This window comes from Bactrocera oleae, chromosome 6 (assembly GCF_042242935.1).
Source record: "Bactrocera oleae isolate idBacOlea1 chromosome 6, idBacOlea1, whole genome shotgun sequence".
In the NCBI taxonomy this organism is placed as follows: domain Eukaryota; kingdom Metazoa; phylum Arthropoda; class Insecta; order Diptera; family Tephritidae; genus Bactrocera; species Bactrocera oleae.
This window is the reverse complement of record NC_091540.1, coordinates 69,678,405-69,705,720: the sequence shown is the minus strand read 5'-3', so window position 1 is coordinate 69,705,720 and position 27,316 is coordinate 69,678,405. Positions and strand designations below refer to the sequence as shown.

Genomic DNA, 27,316 nt, shown 5'->3' with positions numbered 1-27,316 from the left:
ATTTTCCAGAAGGAGGTGTTCTCTCCAACTTCTATCTAGATTTGTTATGGCCGATATTATCTTTAGAGTACCCTTAAGGGCATGCCTAGATTATAACTTACTTCAAATAAACACCGGTCCAAGCACTTGTTACAATTTACAAGAGTTACAATCCTTTTCCTATTACTGTGCTCTAAACTACAAGCCGTTACAAATGAGAGCCTGGTTCTGGTGACTATCGAATTATTCTGATCTGATAGATTAGACTAAATTGCAACTTAGCCGCACTTGAATCTGCATGATGCTCATATATTTAGTAATCTGTCTTCACTGCCACTGTGTGGTTCAACTCCGAGACAGTTATTTTGCTGGCCCTTTCATTAGATGATTCTAATGAAAAACTCTGTACTCCGTATGTGTTGACTCATGCTCAGGCAACCAACATTCAGAAGCTCAAATAATTTCAAATGCTCGGTTGAGTATTGAGTTGGCATAGCAATATGGAGAGCATAAAAGCATAATATTCGTTGTTTCCTGAAAAGTTTGAGAAACTCTTTGAAACTGATAAAGAGATGTACCATGTAATAATAACTGAAAAATATTTTCCAATTCAAAAAGCGGTACATTCACACAATAAGAAAAAAGCTTTTGTACTCTTTATAAATGAGGTTAAACTTTGCGTTTTTACTATCACTTCTACGTTGGTATATTTCAACAGTTCTAGATCTATATATCGGATATCTTTAGTTTTATAGCTTTGTCTTTGTCTTCAGAAACAAATTTCTGTGAATTAACAAACTAAAATTTTTTCGATTATACAACATATTTTTATTTTTTTACAATTTCTTTTCAAAGAACATTTGCTTTCAAAATTTAAACCACTATTTACTTATAAATGTAATCTTAAGCTTTATATTTATCTTTACAATTTTAAACAATTCCATTTCTACTTATAAATTTAATAACACGAACGCTTAAATCTACTAAATAAAATTCGTTGCTCTTTAAATCTGTAATATTTCCAACAAAAGCTCTCCTCGAGCACACAAAATACTCCATTTTTATTTACATTACACACGCCTATAGGCAATATTGCGTAATACCTGCGACCATACACCGCATTACATCTCTAAACAGCTCGAGCTTCCTTCGCCGTGCCGTCGTCATTTGACTGCTCCAAACTGCGTCTCTTAGAATTCATTCGCTTCGCACTGCCAATCCTGCAATAAACCCAAAATTTGCAACGACTCATACGTATCGAAGTCATCAGCGTAACGTAGGGACCGCAATGTCCGCGTGCTAACATCGAACGCCGCGCTGGCGGCCCACTTGGCGCTGACGCCGTACGCCTTGCCGATTTTGCACTCGTACTCACGCGGCAATGCCAGAGTCAACGGTAATTGTTCCGCCATAACGGAATGATGCGTGACCAATGCCTTTAACGATGTAAATTGCTTCTTGGCGCCTTTCAGCTTGTAATGGTTGTCAGCCAGCGACACGACGACGAAGTGCTTCACCTTCGTTTCGACGCGCAGACACAGTTCGTAGCTGCGTGATTTGCGGCGTAGCAGGAAGGTGCCGGGTGATGCCTGCTGAAGGCGCTCAAGCGCGGCTTTGGTGGTTATGCGCGGTTGATACCAACTGCTTGCGAGCAACTCGGCCTCCTCGCTGCCGTCGTCTGAGTTGCGGTTGTAGCGGAACTTTTGCTTTGGCTTTTGTGGTTGTTGTTTCAGCTGTCGTTTGCGTTGTTTCGCCGGAGTCGATTTTTCGCTTATCAACTGACAGCAATCGGAGATGCCAGCATCCGAATCTTCGTCGACATGTTGGTAATCAGCGTTCTCAGGGCACCATTCAACTTCTACATCCTCATCCTCTTCCGGTTCTGTGGTGGAATCGGTATACTGTGTGATGTTTTGCCAGCAATTCAACGAGAGCATTGATTTTTGCGGACTAATCGATTTTTGTGGTATACTACCATGTTTTTGTTGTTGTTCATTGTATGCACATTGTTGTTGTGGCGCAACTTCCTCGGCGTCACTCTCCAATGGGCAAGTGCACTGACTACTGCAATCACTGGCGTCCTCCTCATCGGCATTGTACGAGGAATCCAACATGTCAACCTGCATTTGTAGTTGGAGAGAGAGTGGGAAAGAGAGAAGAAAAGAAATTTCGTGAGTAAGCTATAAAAAGATTAGAAATCCGAAAATGTTGCCGCCTTGCTTAGTTCGCTGCAAGCCAACTCACCTCATCATAATCACTGGTGACGTCCTCCTCGGTGTCGCTTTTGCAAAGTGTTGCCGCCATTTGCGCTGCTAGCTGTTTTTCTCGTTGTTGTTGCTGTTGTTGTCCATGTCGTTGCTGAAAGAGTTTCCGTCGCAAAAAGTCCTTCATGCAATCGTACACTTTTGGTCTTTTGCCGGCACTAACGAGCAACTCTCGATCTCCGCCCGTAGCACCCCAGCAATGCTGTTGTTGCAGCTCACCGCGCGCCTGCTGCACCTCGGATGCGTTGCCCACCAGTGTCAGCCGACTGTAGTAGCCCGAGGTGGTGGTGGTGTAGGAGCAGGAGTGCGAGCACGAATTGGATTTTTGTGATGATGAAGACGTTGACAAGTGAGTGACACAGTCAGCATTTGTTGCAACCGGTATTGTTGTGTGTTTTTCTGTTGTCAACACAGGCATTGTGTTGTTGCTGGTGGTTGTTGGCAGAAACTTGCTACTCCATTGTTGATATTTGCGCAAGGCCAAGTCTAGGCTGCGACTTGTCATCGTTGTTGCTGCCATTGTTGCTGTTGTTGTCGTCGCCGCCGCCACTGCGGTTGCAGCTGTAGGCATTGCTGCGACTTCCATGCTGGCGGTGCAAGCGTAATCCGGATATAATTCAGCGTACGCTGGACAATTTGCGCCAAATTGCTGTTGTGGCTGAAAGCAACAGAGAAAAAAGAAGTAAAGTAGTACCGTTAAAATTTTCCGTTTGTTGCAAACTTTTGTAGTATTTGGTATTACAAACATTTCTTTTAATGGGTTTCGCATTTGTAGTTGTGGGCAATTTACCGAAATCGCGCAGAAAATTACCAATTAGTGGGAAATGTTCTTGAAATGCTTGCCAAAAGTGTTGAGCGAAGAGTATGCAGAGATTAGGAGATGCTTTAAAGTGTTTAAAATTTGATGATATATTAAAGTGAGATTTTAGAGAAATTTGTTCAACAAAAAATCATTTTGGAATAAAGGGTTTTATTTTTTGCATAAGAGTTTAATAAAATATACGAATTTTCAAGTCGGAGAATTTCGGTTTAAGGATTCTTATTAATATGTACGAAGTTTTTTCAATATGATCTTGGAGTCTTAAAATTCTGGTTTAAAGACGCTGTCATTGTCGAAATAACATGGTTTAATGAAAACATAACATAGTTTAGTGAAAACTCTTGGACTCTCTAAATGTAAAAAGAGACAAATATTAAAATATACCCTAGAGGCATATTTTTTTAGACTACTGATATTTATAGTTGAGAACTAGACCATTTTTGTCAAATTTATATCGATTAGCAAAGACAAAAACCATTAAATTCACTCGTAACATATTTGGCCACTTCATGGTCGTGAGTAGACTACAGCAGAAGAAAGAAATCTAATTTGAAACTGTGGTCTTGTGGTATATACAAGAGTATTACATTGTTTTTGTATACAAAAGTGTCCACTGAGAGAATCTTCTTGTCATATCAGGCTTCGCTTATAGGTATTCTGTTCTCCTTAAATGTCTACTTTAACCTGCCTTTATAAATCATTAAAATAATACCCATTATAAAATTACAAATGATTTGGTGTATGTGCCTTCTCGCCAGCAAACACTCATAATTTTTGTCTTTTCATAGGGTAATCGTATAATGTGTCGCAACCACTTTACTTTGCCAAGCATGACTTGGTAGAATTGGTTCTTTAGTTTACTGAACGTATGTTTCTCAATAATAAATTGCCGCAATTGCTAAAGCATAGGTTTATATACATATATGTATGTATGTAATACTACAAGTAATACTACTTCTACTCTGACAATTGTCCCTTGCCGAAAAATTCGCAGGATTCGCAATGGGTGCTCAAAGTAAAGCAAGCAACACCTTCTTCGTAAATGTACTGTCATTACTTCACAGGAAATTCCAGTTTTAAGTACGTGTCTATATCGGTATGTATGTATGTCTATTCAACACACCTTAATGCATGTGTTTCTACGTGCCCTGTCTTAGATTTCCCACAAGAGCCGAGTTTTGTCAACAAATCCTGCTGCCTGCCTGAGTCTACTAAGTAGCTGTTTTTCAGTGCAACCTAGCGGCGGTCACGCCTAGCTTCTTTTTTGCATTGAAAGCAGCAAATTTATTGGCATTACAAAGAAAAAGCAAACTAACCGATATGCCACCGTGGTAGTTTCTTGGAAAGTGATTAAATTAATAGTGGCGGATTTGATGAATGAGTCACATATCGCTTAGTATGATGCCTAGAGTGACTCTACCCAGTAGAATTGAAACAAGTATTTGACGTTTTGATTTTTTTTCAGATTATTTTGGTAATAAAATCCTGATTATTCTATTGGTTTAAGCTATTTATAGCAAAAATAATAATATTTATGTTGAAATACCTTTTATTAGGAGTTATGTGATTTGCAATTGGAACGGCTGCCAAGAATATGGTTTTTATTTAGAGTTCAACTACTTGGTGCTAAGTAAAGTCAGTGTCATTTTTGCATTTAAAATCCTCCTAATAGCAGGCAACGTATTAACTGCAGAGAAAATTTAAATTGTAAACCATTGCCTACATTGAGGATAAACCTAGCAAATCCACACACCAACTCTAGAAATATGATGTTGAAGTAATTGTTGCTACGGCTCTAAAAAGTCATAGACCCTATAAAATCTATATATAAATGATCAGCATTATGTCTGTCTAGCTGTCAGTGTATACGTGAACTAGCCGCTCAATTTTTGAGAAGCTGCTTATTAGTGTGAATCGCCAATATCGGATCACTATAGCATATATTATACTTGTATGTAGCTGTCATACAAACTGAACGATCAAGCCTTGTATGGAAAACTTTTATATTGCAGTTCACTTAAAAATCAATGCGACCCCAAGTGAGTATATGAAAAAATTTTTTCGCAAGCGTTGACACTAAAGGATAATCACATTATAGTGGCTTCAAAAGGACATGTGGACTATAAACACACACCACTACATAACTACATAAATTCATATGAGTGTATATGTACATATGTCACATGTTTGCATTATGACTTTGCTTTATGTTCGCATATGTTGCACATTGCCATATTTACTTTAGGTACTTTAGGTTTATCAAGCAAAAAATACTGTTAAATTTCTTTAGCGCACAGTAACTTAATGTGTGTTGGGGGAAAACAGGACCTAAGCTATACGTTGCAGTTGTTGCTCCATGTTGCTCTTTTATATTTACACTTCTGCTGGGCTTGGTGACTTCACTTTACCACTATTTCGCTTGTTGTTTATTTTATTACAATTCATATTTCTACACAAAACTCATTTTTGGCACTTAACTCATTCTTGTCGTCATTTTTTGTGTTCTCAAGCAGTTTCAGAAGTTTATACATGTCCATACAACAACAATAACACAATCGGAACTCTCTTCTTTTTATATTATTTGCACTACTTATTTGCCAGTTACACCGAACATTTTCTTCTACTTTTTTGCAGAGTCACTTTGGGCGTTGTTTTTCAACTTAAATAAAGGCGAGCGGACCAAAAGGCATTTTCTGACTTAGTGTAAATGACGGTGAGTACAAAATCAGGGCATATGTCGCTTATGTGTGTGTGTATGTATTTGCAACAAAAAATAATAATACTTTTGTTTACCACTGTAAAGGCACAGCAGGATAGTGTAAGGGGGGGGAGAGGGTTGGATATACATTCTTATGTAGTGTTAGGATTTGGAGTAGTGAGAGGACTTTTGGGAATTACAAAAAGTCAGTGCGAGAAAATTGAAAAACAAAATCAAAAGTGAGTAGCCTAAAAAGGCGATGCCCGGATAAATGCAAATGCTTAGAAAAAATTTTGAGAAAAAAGTACTTCAGAGAATAAGGATTACAGTTGATTGTAGCGCAAAGATTAGTTGGCTTTGTTTGACGTAGTTTTTGTGAGATTTTTCTTGATTGCTTTGTTACTTAAATAGGTTGGGCTCCTGTGTTTATATAGTAAATTTTAGAAAAAGTATGAAAACATTGCGTGTAAATATGTATTAAATTTTTCGGCATAAGTTTCTAATATGAATAGAACACACCTAATATACAAGTATATCCTTTTTAAAAACACATTTCTGGGATAGTACAATTTGGATTTAATATTTGAAGACGTAAATGGGTTTAACTTAAACTATCAAAATAAACGTTTTAGATAAAAAAATATGTTTGCATGAAAAATATTGTAAGGTCAGTAAATATACCAACAGTCTGAACAACTGAAATTAGAACACTAAAGTAACATTTTGATATAACTGCTGTTTGTTCGATTCGCCACTCTTCAAGTTTTGGCCACATTGCTAACATAAGCAATAGGGATCATCAAATAGCCCTCATTGGAAAAACATTACAATATCAACTATCCAAAAGTATTTTTTTGTGTCTTCAACTTAAAAAGGTGATTTTTGTCCATTTGCCTTAATTCATAATTGTTCTATATAAGCGCAGAAAGCCATAATATTACTCATTAGAAAGCTAGTAAATATTCCATTTCAATTGTAAATGTCTACTAATTACTACTCGTACCATAATTTGCAAGTGAGTAAAACTGAAAGTAAATTTTTTTAAGTACATGAGATTCCTTTGCATTGCCATAACATAAAACCCGACTTTTCATTAAACACAGCAAAAGGCCATATGCCTTCATAACAGACATTTCCACTTGAGAGACAAAAGATGCCAGCCGACAACAAGTTCTGAATGTCCTGAAAATATTTAAATGAGAAATGAGAAGTGAGAAACGGGAAAGGGTACTCGACTAGTAACTCATCAAAGGATAGTGCAGACAAAGCAACGTCTGACAGGGTGGTGTGCAAGGGAAGCAGACTGTCAATAGTAGCAGTACATATTTACTTAACTATATACCATATATACAAGTATATACATAAATACATTCATATCGAACTAGCAAAGCAGTCGAGCGCATAGACAGGAAAATGGCAAAATAATGAGTGCACAAAGGCAAGGATACTACACATTTATAGTACAACGCTCGTACCAGCTGATATACTACATGCATTCATATATAAATACAAACTCATGTATTTGCGATTTTTACAATTTCCATTCAATCATCAATGCCTGTTACGCTGCTCCCGTTCGATAAGTGTATGCCTGTGTGTTCAGGTACTTGAACTTCCTGCATTGAGCGCCGATACGATTCGATTTCAATTGTCTGCTGTTGAATGGTTTGGTGGTTTATTGGCAAACTGACGCGTCCTACCAAATGGCTTGGCAGGCATTCATCATCACTGTGTATTACAATAAGCATGTGCACGTCACATGTCCGTCCGTCAGTCAGCAGCACTGACAGCTAATGCGTTCGTTGTGGCAGTTTCGCAAAAAAATTGAAAAAAAAAAATGCTTAACACATTTGTTCTGCTTTTCCAATGTCCGTTATGCTGCATGCTTATATATAACTTATATGTATGTTTGTGTGTATACATATATGTATTTCCATATCCTTATAGAAATATGGCATATTAATTTTTTGTGTGTGCCTGTTTCGGTTAGTCAGTTGTCTGTGTGTCTGATGCGGCTTGCCAGTATGCGGATCGATTGTGTGGCAACTGTTTTTGATGAACTCGTACGCGCAAACATTTTGATGAACCTCCTGCAGAGGTTATCTGTTGTAGGAGTGAATTTATGGGCGAAATATGGAATATACATTAGTATGTATATACTTATATAATATAAGTTATTCTATATTTCAAACGTAGCAAAATGTATTTATAATTTGATAGCATACTTAATTATAACTTCGCAGCAATATCTGATTAAAAAATGCCGGTAAAAAGTTCTTCAGAATCCCGCAATTTCGGGATTTGTATTACTTTGTATAACGAAATATAATTTAATAAATAATTTGCGGCAGCATTTGATTAAAAAAATCGCATGATGAAATCCCGGTGAAAATTTTTTCGGGATTTTTATAATTTTTTTTTGTATTGGTTATTTAGAATAAAAAAATTTCCAATATATGAATTTACTTTAGTAAAATAGTTGATTTATATCAAAAAACTTAGTCCTTAAATTTCGGGATTTCTGTATTTTTTTTCAACATATATTTAAATTAATTAATATTGTATGTAAAACGTATCACAGAAAATTTCGGTATCACGAAAATCAGAAATTTTTAGATAATAATTTAGTTAGTAATTATTATTTTTATTAAACACATTTTTTAACTTAAAGTTTAGTGAACGAGTATATGAAATTTGCAAACAACTCTACATATTATCGAACTAAAAACATTTTATAATTTTATGTGAGGCCATAAGCGTTTGGTTTTAAGTTTTAAAACTGGCTTTTATGTATGCCGAAATTTCGGGATTCTCTTTTTGTTTCCTAATTTTTTGCATAATTAAAAGAAAGAAAGAAGCTTAACAAATAGCGTTATTTAATAAGTTTATGTGAAGTTATAAGCATGCATTTTAAGTTTCGGGACTGTCAATTGCGAATCCCGAAATTTCGGGATTGCCATTAGACTTTATGATTACTGCTTAATCTATAATAATGCATTTTTTTTACACAAGCCGGAATCTAATTTCAGCAATTTGTGTTTTCAAGCGGAAATTTTTTGAAACTTGTGCTTCTACAAGTACAATACATTGTATGTACTAATACATGCATACATACTAAAATTGCGCATGTATTATAATTTTAATGCTTAAGTGATTTGCTAACCACATACGCATATGAATTTATTGTTAAATGAAGCATGCAAATAAGAACTCGCTTATCTGCAGCTTTCAACAGATTTCCCAAGCACTCTATAAGTGTGCATACACACACACATATACAATACATATTTACGCACTTTGGTGCACTTTAATTAATGCACCCTAAGAAATAAAATGTGTAAAGCGCTCATTACACGCCCATTTGTTGCATAAAATGACGAAATTGTATATTCTATGCACTAACGGCTTCCTGTCGGCGCTGAAAGCAATTCTTGCAATCAATAGAGTGAGTGGGAAAAGTATGCGTGCACATAAGCCAGGTTTGACTCATTCTTAAGCGTGTGTGTAAGTTTGTGCACGCTGCTGAGCAATAAATAAGATTGGTGCGCACCTTTTGTAGATAAAAGCAGCAAAAGCCGTCACTCCTAACACACGCGCTCGCTGAAAAAGGGTAATGCTTTTATCCTTTGAATTTTTTATGGCTCAAATGAAAAGAAAAAGTGCTTGGGTGCCCAACAAACGCATTGCAATACAATAGCAGCGTAGTTCTAATATATTACGGTGTGTCATGCCGTGAATAGACACACATTGAGTTGCGCATGCGCAGCATAAATTCATAAGCGGGCCGCAAAGGTGTTAGTAGCGGCTATAAATATACAAAATTAGTTTAAAAACACCTTTTTGAAATTTTTTTATACAAATTTAAAGATTCTAAAACTACTTTTCGCGTTATTATGCTGCACTGGTTAGTTGGGATACTCAAATTTATTTGAAAATTTTGTGTATGTATCTGAAGACTTTTTGTATGTATATGATAGTAGTTTAGCTATAAAACTCTTATATTGTTTGTGCTGTTGAAAGCAATACAGTCGACGTTGAAAGCAGCTGAAGTGCGTCTATCAAAAAACTGGCGTTGAATATAATAGAAGTAGCAGTTGAAATGCGTCGGCAATAAGCGCGCTTCCTTCTTGAGTAAATACTATTCTAAGCAATATAATGCTAATGCAATTATAATGATGCTACAACAACAGCGTTAGTGAAGCATGGTGCCCACTGCATCCACGCAACTCTGAACATAACGAAGGTGCATGTGCAGCACATCCAGAAAGTGGAGTTAGGCATTGAATTTTTATTTTGTTTCAAATACAAATGCACATAAATTTGTTTGTGGATCATCAGCATTCAGATTAAAAAGCAACAACACTTTTATATCTATTATTTCAGGCTCGAATTTATGCGCGAGGTGTTAAATATTTCAACTGGTCTTAGCTGCTTTGTTATCCGCTCAACCGAAATTGCAACAAAAGATGCATTTTCATGCCGCGGGCAGCCAAATATATGCATGAGCGACATGCGTATTTATTTTACATTAATGCAACAACAACATTATACTATTTGTATAAATGGTTTTAAGTGGTTTGAAAATATTAGTTGCCTGCTAGCTGTTGGAGTAGAGGCTTATAGGCCTTATAAATGACTGTTAAAAGGTCATCAATATGTTGGTGTATTACTTTTGAAAGTGTGTGTGCGCGTGTGTTTTGATGTTTTAATGAAATTTGTATTTTCACATATGCACATATATATGCATATGTACGCACATACATATATAAATAAAAACATTTGTGCCTCTGAATGAGAGGTAACAATAGCATGATCTTCATGGCATAAAATTGTTAGAAAAATGACTTTCTTTGTTGTTGTTCATTACTTGGTAGAAATGTATGAAAAAATGAATATACTTTTTCAACATTCATACAACTGTTACAACATAAATCTGTTTACGCATTGTTTGCGCCCTTGAAAACTGAGAAGATTAAAAAGAAGTAGAAGTAGAATGAAACCAAAACAAAAAGTACTCATGTCAAGGTGTGTTATAAATGCCAAAGCATATGTTCTTTTTGTTCCATAGAATATCTTAGCTGTGAAATTGATTTATTTACTGAAATGCATAGCCATGCGATTTGTAATTTATTTATTTATTTAATTTTTGTTTGTTCTGTGGTCGTGTTTGCCATGTGGGTTGAAGAATGAAGTGATTACAATCACTGAATTCCGAGTATCTGTCCATATGTGCATACCGAACCTTTGCCATGCCCACAAAACGCCAATAATTGAATGCTATAAAGTGCCTTAAGGGTGTCATATCTCGCGAACTATTGGACCTACTCGATCGATTTAAACCAAATTCGGTGGGAATATTATTCTGACATTTCTACATGACTGTGCGAAATCAGACAAAAACCACGCCTACTTCCCATGTAAAACCATTTTAAATTCCATCTGATTTTTCGCACGCCAGTATACAAATCAAGAAGCAATCGATTTATCCGGTGAACACTTTGCACGAATAGTGCTTTTATTGAGTTGTGCCATCTATGAAAAAACATTGTCTAAATCGGACAAAAACTATTCAAGCGCACAAATAACGAATATGAGGATCATAGTTCCTATTGCGAACTTTTTATCGCAAATGTCGGTCAAATTGTACGACATATATAAATTTGGAGAGAATCCTTTTGTAATAATAGTCGACCTGTATGCCAAAAATGGGTTGGATCGAATCAATTTCCGATTTCCAATACAATTCCGTTAGCCCCCTTATACCTAATAAAAATATTTTCAAACTTCTGGTTGACTTTACATCGCATATATCGGCAAATATGAGAATGTGTGAGTTAGATTTAGTTTTTAACTTTTTTATTTCCAATTTTACCACATTTTTTTCTTCATTTTGTACGATGTTTTCACGGTATGTATGGAAAAAAAATTAAAGTTTTTTTGGCCCACCCTAATGTATAAGTTGTTCTGTGTCAGAAGGTCAGTAAATCAGAAAAAAGTTTTTTGAGGTTATGTTTTTATTACGCTTTAAGGGCGAATTTTTCACCATTATATTTTTTGTTGTTACTTACTATATAAACATATTCATACTTAGCAACACTTGGACTTATGCATTTCAGCCTGTTTACCGAAGCTAACCAGCATCTCAAAAAATCGGCGAGAGCATACAAGTGCATTTTTTTGAGACGTCAAGGTAGATGCGGTACCAACGGCAAAGTTTTTGGGATTTTTAATTAAAAAACATTTAAATATGTAACTTTGATATGCTTAATTGTTTAAATAAAATATATGATTGTATATATTAAAAATAATAGTAAAGATACCATTTTTGAACCTTTCAAACCCACCTAGCCCCTTAAGCTATTTTGAAAGACTACAAACCAGCAGACGCTTGAACTATTAAGAAAAATTAGGTAGTTAAACAGTTAACGAATGATTCGTTTAAAGAAACTGCCTAGTTTCTAATTATAATTAATTATTATTTGTACATATATCTACTTCTATAATCGTTGTAATTTGTTGAAATGGCTCAAGTCGACTTAAACTAAAATCACCAATTCGAGTTCTAGTACTTCTCTGGACATTATCGTTGTCGTTGTTTTATTGTATTGTATGGAACTTCCAACTATAAATTATTATTCAAGAAAAAACAATACAACGAGCCTCCAAATATTACTCAGAATAGGTCAAATTGCCTCTATTAACTTAAATCGACATAAGCTACTTTAAAATACTGGTGCAAATGTACAGATTTTGGCGCCAGATTGGCTCATATTGCTCATCATGTAGTCCCATTTTAAATTAGCATCATTTTTTAAACAAAAAAATTGGACACTAAAAATACATTTCTGACACTAATTACATTACAACACTAAAATACATTTCTGCTCCAATTGTTTAAAAAGCTTTTAATAAAGCAGCCGCAGCTATTAAATAATTGCCGGCAATTAATTTCATAATATGAAATAGCAATATATTTTGACACTAATTAGTCGGCTAAATGCAGTGAGGGTGGCTTGGTGACGGTGGCATGCGGCAAGCATATCAGCAAGCGCATAACATGGCAACATGGAAGCGTGCGGCCAAACTAAGCGAGGGAAGTAGCAAAAAAATTGAAACAGCAAAAAAGTATGTTCAATTTTTTATAAATCTTTTTTCCACGCACTCTTTCGAACGACACATGTGTTTTCCATGTCGCTAAAAGCCTCTTTAATGCCACGGCAGCAAACGGTGGGGGAAATATCTAACTACGGCGCGCTCGAAAATGCTTTAAGCCCGTTATGCGACAGCAGTGATTGCCATCGAAGTGGGGGAAAGTGAGTGCTGCGTCATTGTAGAAGGTAAAAAGTTGAGACACATACACACACAAACCTACATGTGTATACACAAGGGCGAGCTAAGGGCTTGAAATCAGCACCATTTGTACGCAATTGATCTCTGCTAATACCAGCGGCTATACCAACAAAGCGACATGGCAGCGGGAAGAAACAGAGTAGCAAATACTGCCTTGGTGATTGCCTTGGCGCCGGCTAATGTTATCAACAGTGTAGCCGATGTTTATGTAGAAAAAAGCATTCACCAGTAACTCCTAGAAACAATCGGGCAGCTACCGGCTGACGGTAAAAATAAAGAAAAAGTAGGTCTGACCTACTACCCACTTTTCTACGGACGAGCCCATACGAGAGAGCGCACGCACAACCGTATTTCGCATAAATCCTTTGTGCTAATACCTTTTTGACTTCTGCACAGATGTTCTAGTTGCTACTTGTCAACCCCTCAATTTCGATTTTATTTGAAAATATTTTTTTAATCGCTGTTGTGACATAAATTTTTTAAATTTTCAATCTTATATTCCTTAAGGTACTCGCTGTGGTTTGCCTGTACCCGCCAACCCCTCGTTTACATACAATTGGCTTCATTATTAGCACTCAATACTGGTGCCTCGACTGGCAACCGCAATGCAAAAATGGAGGTGTGTACAAAACGTTTGAAATGAAAATTGTTAGGGTTGTTTAGTGAAGTACGCAATGCGTTGAAAACAGTTGAAGAGGCTTGCCACTCAAACAGCTGGTGTCTTTAGAAATTAATTCGATTGTTTGCGCTTGGTTCTAATTGTACGAAAGAGTCTTGAGCTAAAAAAAAAAAATACAAATGCATTATAAAACAACAACAACAACATAAAACAAACCTAAACAACAGTTGTAGATATTGTTGTAATTGTTGTTGTGTTCATTTTATTGCATGTGTTTCGAAAAAAATGCGAAAATCTTGATTCTGGTTAAAATCACAATGTGTAGTATACATATAGGCATACGCTGAATTAAGATCATCAAACAGTTAGCGGCATAGAGCGAGAGTGCGGATGAAATTATAATAAAAACCGGTATAGACTTTTATAATTTTTAAATTCATTTGAGTAGATATGACTATTTTCTACTGTAGAAAAAAAATACTGCCTACATTTAGGGTGTGATTAAGTTCATACAAAAATATGCATATATTTGAACGACAATGAAAATTACTGTTACTTGGTCTTCTGAAGGTTCTTTGCTGAATCCATCTTTTACTTAATTAATTCATTAAACTTTTTAAAATAATCTCTAATTAAACACATTATTAAATGCAATAGAAATATGTAAATTAAGTTTTCCACGAAGTGGAAGGAAACGTTGAAGAACCCATAAAAATATATATATAAATGATTAGCGTGATGCGCTGAGTTGCTTTAGCTATTTCTGGCTGTGCATACTTGAACTAGGACTTCGGTTGTTGAGATATTGAGCTGAAATTAAAATCTCTGAACAATTTTTTTAGATCTGACCGCAATAGCATATAGCCGTCATACAAACTGCTCGTTGAAAATCAAGATAAATATATATTTATGCCCTCATGCTATAAAAAATGCACTTGTGAAGGGTATTATAGCTTTGGTGCAGTCGACATTAATATTTTTTCTTACCTGTAGTTGTTTAATTGCATAAATTAAGTAGAAAATAGAAAGCTCATACAAAATGAAGCATACATTTTGGAGCGCAGTTAAATTATTGTTTCTTTCAAATATGTTTGTATTAAGTTATGTTATTCAGGGTATGTTTTAGACTAAGAAACTAATTCGTACGGAAGACTTGTGTTAGCGGAAATTTAGTTTTAGATAAAACTGCTCCCTGAAGAAATTATAAAAATTTAATTTGTGCTAAATTAAAGCATGAAATTGAATATTAAAAGGTTTTAAGTGAAATATATAGCTCTTCAAATATTTTCAAATTTAATTTGTACACATTTTTGAAATTGGGGAATTTGAAAATTGTATATTTTATGTTTTTAAATGCCACCAAATATATGCAGTTATGATATGTTTTATTAGAGCAATGCCTTTCCGTCATCTCTCTACGAAAAATACTCTTAATATATTTATAAATATATGTGTGTGTGTATTTGTCGTATATTTGTACAACATATTGCATAGTGTCTGTCGGCAACATTAAAGTCATGACTATATTCAGATTTCATTTTTAGCTGACACTTTTATAGACACGACTAACACCCACAGGCGCTTTGTTTACGTATATACATAAAATAAAAATTCAGTACATCTGTACATACCTATATATTCCGCTATACATATGTTCACACTGTGCGACTTGTGGCCAATTTTTCATAGTCCATTAAAAACTTGAGGCTGCCGTTCAACACCAACACACTCACACATTTAATCGCATATTTCATTCAAAGCCGCCAAAAAAATCGTTTTTCATATGCTTCTGCTTTTGTTGTTGTTTTCCAGTATACATATTATTTTAGAACATACATATGTTAGGCAGCATTTAAAATCAAAGTTTATGACACATTTCCCTTCACACAACTGCAGGCCTTATAAAACAATATTAAAATGCCACAAAATAGACGATAAGTAATGTCAACGACAGCACAAAAGCTCAAAGTGACGCACACTCACACTCAAGTACATGAGAGGCAACTAATTTCATTGAGCTCGTGAATTATAGCGAATATCGCACACAGACACACGCACATTTCACAAGTGACAGGGGGCGGCAGCGAAGATTTACATGTCAAAAAGCATAGCGGATGAGTTATACTTGTGTGTAAGACAAACACATATATACTTGCACATACATATACACATGTACACATCGATATATCATACTTAAAAAAAAACAATGCTGGAGTTAAGAGAGCATAGTGTGAATGGGGTTATACTACAATATACAACAGTAAATGATTGTTTGTATGTGTGCACCCGAAAATTTAGTTGCTTTTGTAATGCCTTAATTTTTTGATTGAAAAAACTATTGCGGGCATATTAAATAATTCAGCAGCAAATCCAGTGGCACTGGCTGCTCTCACACATACAGAGACATACTTGCGCATAGTTCACAGTGTCATAAAAGTTTTACGATATGCCTTTTCACGCCTTTCAGCACACATTTCCTTTCAAGTTCTTCTTTATATCGCAGACGCTTAGCTTTGTTTGTGATTTAGTTGACTGCTTGTGGTTGCACGCTGATTTTGTGATCTAATCAAAGTCGCACACACACCCATACACTTTTGTATACAAACACACACACACACAAAAATGTATTTCTTTAGTTGCTGCTTCAGCACTTTATTGAAACATTGTTTACCCGCAGGTTTTTGGATTTCTCTATAGCCTCTATGGCTTCTTCGTCCGCTGCTGCGGCATTAAATATAAATTCTAAATTTTCAAATCAAATTTTATTAGCCATAAAATGCTTTGCTGCATCACAATTAGTTAAAGTTTCACATATGAAATCCCTAACAGCAACAGCTGCTGCCAGGGGTGATTCCAGTGCATTTTACAAAGTGGCTCATAAAAAATCCTTCGTGCGCATCGTGCGGCCCACATACAATGTTGTTGTTGTTTGCTTTTGAGTTGGCCTGTGACTTTAAAAAATGTTGTATTTTGAGGCGTTTTGAGCATTTGATTTGCATAAATATGGGTCATTATAGCTCTAAAATAAATATGTTCGATTTTGATTTCTTGGCTTTTGACGGGTTCATTACAACGCTTATGAGTTTTGATTGTTTTTTATGGTCACACTGAACTGAAAACATTAATATGTGAAGTATATATTTTGAGCAAAAAATTTATATGTATCACTAAAAATGTTTTTTAGATGTCTATTACATGTGATATTCATTACATATCAATAAAGAAAATTAAAAAAAAAAATTGTTTTTCTCAATGCACAATAATTAAAAAAAAATTCCTCAAAATACTAATATACAAAAATTTCATAAAAAATACACCACTAAAATATTTTGAAAGTGGCATGAATATATATAATATATATATTCACAATCACCGTTTATTTCCATATAGTACAGTTGCAAATATGGAATTTATTTTAATAACAAAATTTTTTATTTCAATTTATAAAAGCATTCTTGTAAATCAATCTACAAGTATTTTTTAATAAAATAAATATAATTAAAATATGAATAATATTTTTTTTGTTATAAATTTTAATTATTGTAATTTTATAAAAAAAGATGTTGCCAACTTTTTTATTTATAAATATTTTTTAATTAAATAACGATTTTGAATTATATAATTGCTCAGTTATTTGAAAATATTAATTAATTTTATATTGAATTTAACGATTTTTCCATTAGGGTTGCCAACACATTTTATATTTAATAGCAAAAATATATTTAATAAATAGTTGATGTTTCTTAATTGATTAAATAACATTTTTAAAAAAAATAAATAATGGTTCAGTGAAATGGAAAAGTTGCAGAATTGCCATACACATTTTTAGGATATGTATTATAGTCTATGTGTCAAAAAATTGCTTACCTCCAAGTCATTCTAAACATAAATTACGTTTCAGTTAACAAAATTATATATTTTTACATAGGGTTGCCGTTTTTATAATATTTGTAGTAAAAGTGAGTCATTTTAATAAAGCTTTCAATACAAAATCTCAAGAAAACTGAAATGAAGTTCTAACTAGTTAGTTGATAACTAGCAAAAACAACTTTCGTACTTTTAGCGTCAGTTAAAGACACATGTGAAAATTATTAACGGACTAGTTCGCAACTAGTTTTATATAAAAATTTTAATTAGACCTGTACAAAATATGTTTTTATTAACTTATTATATAACGGTATGCAACAATTTCTGTGAAAGTAGTTCAAAACTAGTACAAGCAACTAGTTTTCTACTAGTTGCTTTTAAGTTGCACATAATAATTTAACATCGAATGTAGCTACAAGTATTAGCTTTTTACACACATATTCCAAGCCACACACACACACATGTACATCTGCACACACATTTAACGAATATCACTTGCTTTATTGTGCGCTGTCGCCTGTCAGTGGCTTTGTGTATGCACAATGCTGTTCAATTTTGCAAAATCCACACGGAAGCCATATGAGACAATATTCAAATAGATGACAGCGATATATCGATACGATTGTCTGAACTGTGGCAGGAAATTGTGAATAGGCAGAAAAAACTCTAAACAATGCGAAATGCAAAACTACGATTTTAACACAGACATAAGCCGACATCGAGCGGGAATAGTGCTTGAGGGGAGTAGAAGTTAAGGCGGCTGGAATTGTCTATTGCATTGTGGCGTTGAAATATGCAAAAGTTAATGCATTTGCTTAGCAATAGTAAAGCTTAGAAACTTTGTATACAAGTGGGACAGATTGTCTCGCTTTAGAAATAAATAAATAAGTTAAACTGCACGAGAAATGGTTGCATTGTAACGGTAGGCGCAATAATTCATTACAAAAGGATGCCATATTAAATGCATTTGTATACCGTTGTGTGGTAAATTAAAGTTTAATGCTTCTGGAATAAGAAAACATTTTTTTGAGAAATTTTCAATTTCGTGTTTTACTCTCAAAATATATTTCTTGCACTTGAAAATATTTTCGTTAAACCTCGAAGAACTCTATAGAATCCCGAAAGGTCATCTACTGTGAATAGAACCAGGTAAATTCCAGAATTTTGTTAATTGATCACACTCAACTTTGCCGTTAATATATATTTTGTAGCACGTTTTCCTTGTATTCCACGATTTTCTTAAGTTTTCCACACATCGCGACATGTTGAGTGCCATGTAAATGAAATCTAGCGTGAGCACAAAACTTGAGTACTCATGCTGGGTCTTGACATGGCGAGCGCAAATGCAATGCAATACAATTTAGAATGCGCTATAGTTCAGTGAAAATCAATAGCATTACTTTATATCGGCATATACGTGCGTGCATATGTGTGCGTGTGCTGGCTTGTTTGCCTTTAACGGCTTTCCGCGCGAGAGATTTTGTTGCAACAACGTCTGCCTGTTAGTTTTCCATGTTTTTCTGTGTGCTTTCCTTTATTTGGCTTTTTGCTTGACAGTCTACAAGCGCGCCTTTTGCGTGTTCACAACAACAAGTTAGCATTTACAGCTGTCTCCGGCTTAAGCTTAAGGCTTTAAATGGGTGTTAGAAATTTTATTTGCTGTAAAGTCGAAATTACTTAAGGTTCTCTTATGCATTATATAATATATGAGTATGATATATGTACGTACGTACATATATTTTGTATCTATGTCGTGTGTATTGCTGCTGTCTGTTTTAAGTCTGGTTTTAGTCGACATTCACTTTCGAACACTGGTTCTCAGCTGAGTGATTAACTTATACCATATTTTCTCAAAAGTTTACTCGATAAAAGACGAATTTAAATAGTTTAAGTTTATCTCGAACAATATGAGACATGTTTGCTGTAAAAGAGCACTCGATATATCTTGGTATGCTATACACGCCGAAAGAGGTATGAAAGTATGTTAAGTTGATAATTTGAAGCACAGTTAATTGGAAAAGTAGAAGGTTCAGAAATGATTTTTATGCACAAAAAATACAAATATGTAAATGTAAAACTTTTTGAGAAAATCACCACTTTTCGAATGTTCACAAAACTCTCCAAGGTGTTTATCCTCTCTCTCGCGCTCCCGATCTCTCTCTCTCTTTTTTCGATAGTTTACAAACCTTTATACATTAATTGAACTCATTTACAGTTTTCACAAAGCTCAGTGTTTTAATTCTATAACCCGTAAGTGTGAAGACATGTAATTCTTTCAGCATCGTGAATTATGATCCATGAAAAAATTGTGAATTTTTATAGATACCCTACCAAATTTTGCCGATTAGGTCTATTCCGTATGCATTTCTTAGCATTTGAAGGTAACTCATTGGTTTTAAACACTCTTCCGTAGTTGCGTGGTGAAGTACCTAAGTTGACTTCGACTGTACGTATTCAAACAAACATTTCTAAGAGTGATAATGGTCTCGCTAATTGTCAAATTTTATGTAAATGTATCTAAATTGGAGACCATTTATTTGAACTCAACCGAATTCGGTTAAACATCGTGTTATTCCACCCTATGTAAAAAAGTGAGCATTGGAAATCATTGATATACCTATAAAAAAATGATATAAATAATATCGATATCTCTCTCATAATTCAGTCAAAATATATAAGATACCAGCTGTTTTCGATTTACCGAGCATTGGAGAGTAGCGAATCGAACAATCGATACCAGATGCTCAAACAAACGGGCAGCATTTGTGATGCAACCCTGTGTTAATTTGTTTTCTGAGGCATGCGCATTCGTATTGTGATTCTTTCTTTGGTCAAGAATTCTTCCTTCGTCTTTTGTTTTCTAAAAACAATTATAACTGGTTTTTATCTTAAGTTTTAAAAATCAAAAAATAAAATAGTATTTTCATTTATGACAACATCTTGTCGTTTTAGCTATTTCCAATATCAAATCTGCAAGATATCCGCATACTCTCCCCAGTCGAAGATATGCATTGGAACAATAGAGAACCCTCAAGTTAATAACACTTATGAATTAGCAATACTTACAATTTCGTACTGTTCTTTTTTTAGATCGCGTTTGACGGAAAAATACACAAGTTCGTAACGTCAATAAGAAAAGTTTGGCAGTTGACAGTTCGCTCCGTGTATGACGTAGCATAACGGGATTTTTTGACAAGTAATATGCCAATATTAGATTTTGATATTCTTTTGAGTAATTGCTGTATTCTGTTCTTTCTTATTTTCATCGGATTATTTAATGTTTTAGTAATTATAAATCGGTTTTGAAAAATATATTTAAATTTGTTTTCGCATATTTCAGAATATAATTGATAAGCTAGTAGGCGTTGCCTACAGCGTTTATACTCAAACGCGTGTGGCTTCCCATATGTCGACAATAAATTTTCCTCCAAACGAGTCTAAGAATCAGCGGAGCGTTTCAGTAGTATTATTCTATAATTAAAAGGCACGTGCCCGGCTTAACTTCTTACTAACTCACGAAGTGCATTTGCCGTATGCAACAATTCCGAAGTGATGCTACTTATGCAACACCATAAATGCATTCACCTCTGTGTGAAGAACAATGCAGTTACTTTGAAGATTAATGCGTCTCATTGGCAGAGCGTCTTAACGCAATTAATTTTAATCAATTTACGATTTCTTTTGCACCATTGTGTTAAGTGAGCAGTCAAAGAAGTGCATTCTTCTAGTGCTCCGCTGCCAAGCGAGAAGAGTAGGTGTTGCAGGCAGACGCAGAAAGCACAAAAAATAAAGTAAATATAGAAAGGTCGAAAGAAATATTAATGGAGGATATATATAGAAATTAATAAGAGTGTTTAATTGCTTTAAATGTGTGTGTGCGCTCGCGCCTTTGGTTGCCCTCGCGACTCAACGCGCTTTTATGCTTTTATGTTTGCTTGTGTGTGTTTGTGTGTGTATGCACTTCAATACTTGTGCGAGTGTCGGCCACATTAAATGCTTAGTTAGGAATTTTGCTTTGCTGTCATTCGTACATGTGTCGTACAAGCTGTTTGATGTGCATCCTGTTGCATGCCCCAAAACTCCAGCCGGCACAATTAATCACTGCCCTTGAAAATTTTTGAGTTGAAAATAGCAGCGGCAGCATGTAAATAATTTTTCTTCTTGCCGCGCGTAGTTGTTGTTATTGCTTTTATTTCTTGAAAATCTGCTTAATGCCAGACAGTGCAGCGGAGAGTGCATTATAAACGTTTGTCTGGCATTTTTATTGCCGCATCGAAAGATTTGTATATGTGTGGGGGAATTATGGCCAGGGGTAGCGTACTTGCAGCTTTTTATTTCGATTTTCTCTGCTATTTTTTATTTATTTGTATAACTATGCATGTGTGGGTAATGTTTTTTTGCTGCCTAGACTTCTTTTCATGGCCACAAGCTTAATGCATACCTTTTAATGCCAAATTGATGCGGCAGTGTAGTTTAATAATTTTTGTTGTTGTAATTTTTGTATTTGTTTTTTATATGTTTTTATTTTAATTTTTGTATTTAAATTTTTTTTTTCAATTTATTTTTAAGTATACTTTTCGTTTAATTATTTTAAAATTATTTTATTATTTTTATATTGTATTTCTTTAGATTTTTATTTTTTTACTTATTTATTTCAGCTTAAGGTGAAAATATATATTTTTTTGGTTTCTTTAGGTTAAAAAAAATAATAATTAATAATTAAAATTTATTATAATACATTTATTTCTATTTCTGGCTTGAATTTACCTCCAATAATTCTAAACTAAATAAGTATCCAATTCTTTTTAATATTCTGTTCTCGTCAAAATAATTTACAATTAATTTTTGTTTTCAGTCACTCTTCCTTTTCTGCCTTTAATTATTCAATAATAAAAGCACTCCATCACCACTACTCAACGCTACCGCCCTTTTCAGTCCCATTTCCCACTTTCAGCTTTCTTATATTCAATGTCTACAAAGAAGGGCCTTTGGGTTATTTTTGAAAATTCTACTTTGTAATTGCAGGCAGTTGTGTTGCTTGTACTATTTATTAGCGGCTGCTTAAGTGCAATCAAAACTAAACCCAAAAACAGCAACAAATAATGATAATTATAAAGAGAACGATAATTGTATATAAAAAGTATGAAGTCTCAACAACAACAACAACTAGCTATTCGTCTCTTGCATATTTATTGGCTTCAATTAGGCTTGCCGCCACATTGCAACAACCACAGCAACTGCCACACAATGCGAGTGCAGTTGCTGCTTCCAAGAGCCGGAAGGCGGCGCTGATTTTTTATTTATTTTTTTTTATTTTTGTGAAACAACATTCAATTTAATTTTCTTTTAGCTAGTCATAACTCCATTTATCATTAGACTCAGAGTGGAAAAAAAGTTGTTCACCATCATCCAGACTTGACTTTCGTTTGTGGCACTTGTGGTGGTCAGCCGCATTCAACGATCGCCGCAACTCTAAACTTTGTTTGAAAGTATGCTTTATCGATACTTGTTGCATGCAGCGTGACTTTGTGTCCTTTAGTTTTATTCGTTTTTATTATTGTATTTTCATTCGGTAGTTTGTTTGTGGCGTCTAGTCACATCTGTTTGTTTAAAGCGGTGTTGAGTAGCCTCGACCGTCTGGTGCTCGCTTCGAGTGTTTATCCTTTCTTAATTGGTGTTTGATTGTAATCTCTCACACACACACATACATGTATGTGGGATTTTTTTCGAAAAATTACTAAGCCAATGCCGGCCTCAGCTCATAAATGCCACACACATGCTGTGGCGTCAATTATCCACTGGCACTCCGTTGGCCTGTCAGCTTTTGTGTCACCGTCGCAATCTTTGTTTACTCCTTCAATTGCTTAGCCTTGTACTCTTATCAAAAAGTCACGCTCGCACTCGCACTGCTTCAAGTCATGCTGCCTTCTTTGGTTAGCCTTTCGAGCATCTAATTCTTTTTGTTTTCTTGAGATTGGTTCCAGCATTGTTTTCAACACTTGTGGCTCCGTTACGCCATTTGGTCGCTGCACTATCAAAGTCGTTTTTTGGTTATCTTCTTTTCTTTTTATTTCCTCTGCACACTATTTACGCTCGAGTGCGGTATTTTATATCTTCTTGCTCTAATTGATATACAACGTTGTTTCTGTTTTATACCCAAACAAGTGTGCTCTTGAAATCTTCTAAGTACGCGTAATAAACATGTCAAAGGCCAACTGTTGTCTGGCTCAACTTTGGGGGTAATGAAATAAAATTTTAAATGCCTACAAATTATAGTCCAAAGAGATGTCACATTTTAATCGGTTGCTCGGCTTATAAAAAGGGTGCGTTTTCGCTCCTTCAGATTGTTGGTAAACTCTCCGAAGTTGTGACAATCACTTAGACCCATCAATTACGTAACTATTTTGATTTTAAAATAACGATAATACATAGTCTTTAAATCTATGTTTTGAGAATTAAGCTTGAAACCCTCATCATCGAAGCATACTCGTATATGTTAAAGAACACGCTCCCCTTTATATAATAGCAAGAGTTCATCGGATAAGTCCATCACTCTTCAAAAACCCATAAATTAAATGATATAAATATATAGATTTTCATTGACCTCTCCTTGAGTGCTCTCGCTGCTTATTCTTTGTAATCGTAAGTGTAGTAAAATTAAAATTTCTTTTTATTGATTACCACCTAAAGACACTTCGGAGAATATGATTTCGAGTATGCATAATTGGTTTTTGTATTGAATTCTATTGTTATGGATTCACAGTAAAAAGCGATAAATCACAGTTTAATATTTATATTTATTTCCGTATTAAATCAAAAGGCATTTTTATGATCGCTTGCTACTTAAGGCGACTGGGACAAAACAAACAACAGTTGCTTGTGGCTCAGCTGATAAGAGCATGAGCTAAAGCAGAAACAGTAGCGTTATCATACACACACACTTACATGCCATGGAGTTTATATTTTATATATGTATGTATATATGTATATTTAAATATTGCGGTATATGCATTCCTGGCACCAAGTGGGTAATCAATCATTATCGCCAAACCACGGTTTAAATTAGAACAAATGTTTGCCTTTACTTTGGTCGCTTTTGTTTTGACTTTCGTTGTGTATTAGTCACAAAAAAAAATTTATCAGTGAAGTAATATAATCGAATGGCAAATATTTACAGTTTGGCTGGCAATAAGCAGCTGGGAAAATGAAATCTCTGCTCAAGTTACGGAGTTAAAGGAAAGGGAAGGATTTGGAAATAAGCGTTGGTTTTGGAACAAGTTGTATTGAGTTTGAAGTTGACTACTGGAATAGAAATGATATAAATCTGTGGAAGTAATTGATTATTGTGGTAAATATAGACATAAAGGGTAATTTATTATTTTATCTCAATACCCGAACTGCGTGTATTGCAACTAATGAAATATTAGTTAATTCTCATTTCGAACGATATTTTCAATGCCAATCTAGCTAAGAATAATTATCTGAGAACGCTTGCTTAGAATTCTATTGAAATAAATGAATAATGTTATTCGAGAAGTACTACATTCACAAAACTCAGAGTTCTTATTTAAAAAAATATCAGTATCAAGTATCGGCAAGTTTTAATATTTTTCTAACTGGTGCACATCTTGAAGCCCTTAAATGTTTGTATACAAAATATTATGTTACCTAGTCTTTTATTTTTAAAACCTTTAACAAATGTAAGGTTCGACTATTTTCCTATGAAAAATAATTATAACTATGAATTTTGCCGCGAATCGACAGAATTTTTTAAATGCTTAAACGATTGTTAACATTACTTCAACTACTACTTATGTCTTCAGTTATAAGATCGTATTTGAAAGAATAATATTACTGCCAATAGTAAACTACAAAATCTGAAATTCAGAACTTCGTTTTAAATCCTTTACCTATGGCATGTATATCCACTTTTTGGAAGCCAAATAGCGACGAACGGCTTTTGTGACGTCACTTTAGCTGCCTTTTGATAGAAATCACTCTTCGAAGAACCAAAAATATTGAATAAAGCGTTTTACAGACATTCAGTTATAATTCTAGACAAAGCATTGGAGCTGTCACCGAGTTTTTAAGTCTTCGATTAGGAATTTGTATCGTAACGTACAGACTTATGTAATGTGTTGCTTAAATGAAGAAAACTGCTCCTTAAATTCATCCCAGTTGGTTCAATTATAAGAGACCTCTGTGCCGAAAGAAAGGTATATTAATCAATAATATTTTCTTTTTGATGGAACTGCTTACTAAAATTTTTCATATCTCTATTAAATTAGAAATATATTGATACTAAGGTGTAGACTCGCTATTTCTAAAAAAAAAATACTATTAGTAGTTGTGAGACGACACTTTAATATTACTGATTAACAGCCATGTTGATGCATGTAAGTAGCGCATTTACTAAGTTTCAAAATTATTTTTATACCCTGAACAGAGTATAATGAAACGTCTGAGATCATATAAAGTACCTATATCAAGAATCAGTTTGACGAGCTGAGTCAGTTTCGATATGTCCGTTTGTTTACCTGTATATACGTGAACTAGTTTCTCAGTTTTTGAGACATCGATCAGAAATATTGAACAGGTAATTTTCTCTCCTAAAGCTTACCTCATTTGACGGCATCACCGGGCTCGAACCCCTGTTGTATATAGCTGTCATACAAACTGACAATCAAAAGCAATTATTTATATCGAGAACTTTTTATTTGACAAGATATCTCCACGAATTTTGCCTGGAATATTGTCTAAGACTGCGCTACAATTTTGGAACAAATTGTTCAAATTGAATTGCTATAGCATAAATAATTCTAAGTTCTTTTTATAAATATTCTTTAGTATTTTTCGTTCTTCGCATTACCTTATTATTTTTCCAGCCTCCTGTTGCTTGTGTATCTTTTGTGTTATCCTCCACCGCTTCTTCACTTCCGACGAAGCGATTATATTGAAATAGGCGTCCCATATTCCGCATGATTACAATCTTTTTTTTGTTTTATACGTTATTTTGAACCACAATATATTTTTTCACTCAATTCAATTTTAAACTTTTTTATTTATTGTTATATTTCCATGAATTAATTTTTTCTATTTTAATTTGAAATTTTTAAACAATTTTCCAATTTTTCAAATACTTTCGCACACTATATATCCACAGATGCTTCAAAAACAAATATAACGGCACTTTTGAATGATTTCTTAAGTTAGTCACCTCAGCCACTTACAAACACAGAAGCACTCTTAGAGTTGGGCGATGTCAAAATTGCTCGTACAATTCAGTGCTTACGTTTTACTGCCCGAATTTCTGCTTCATTTTGCGTTTTTCGTAAAATTTCCAATCGTCACGAGTCGCGCCACTGAAATTTCCATCGAGCGATCACCGCAACGTGCACACCAGCAATGATTCAATGAGACGGGCGCACTTTGTTGTAAGTTGTTGATGTTGATGCCGTCGCTGTCAAGTCAATGGAGTCAGCGGCGATAGTGGTGGTGGTGGTGCGGCTGCCATAGTGAGTAAATGACGTTGTTTTGAGTGCGGATGATACATCAGCGCAGCTGTTGTTGTTGTTGCTCTAGCGATTGCTGATAATTAAGTTCTACTCCTGTTGCAACTCAAAGCGGAATAGTCAAAAAAGAAATAAAAAAGAAAACGAAAAAAAAAATGAGCAAAAGAAAAAAGAAAAACACTCGAGCGACTCGGGGTCAGCAAGCGC

At 34.5% G+C, this 27,316-nt stretch overlaps 1 protein-coding gene and 1 long non-coding RNA gene across 2 annotated transcripts in view; one reads left to right on the top strand and one right to left on the bottom strand.

Moving 5' to 3' along the window:
- Window positions 1–27,316, top strand: part of LOC138857936 (uncharacterized) — a 154,908-nt gene that overhangs the window by 91,394 nt on the left and 36,198 nt on the right. The window contains exon 2 of the long non-coding RNA XR_011397164.1: window positions 5,698–5,776. This is a non-coding gene — a long non-coding RNA (uncharacterized lncRNA). The remainder of the gene's footprint in view (window positions 1–5,697; window positions 5,777–27,316) is intronic.
- Window positions 784–27,258, bottom strand: LOC106625915 (uncharacterized). Its single transcript, XM_036364425.2, has 3 exons — window positions 26,467–27,258; window positions 2,224–2,901; window positions 784–2,099 (listed from the first exon to the last, which is right to left on the bottom strand). Exons 1-3 carry the CDS (start codon window positions 26,575–26,577, stop codon window positions 1,170–1,172), a joined length of 1,719 nt encoding a protein of 572 aa, XP_036220318.2. The 5' UTR covers window positions 26,578–27,258; the 3' UTR covers window positions 784–1,169.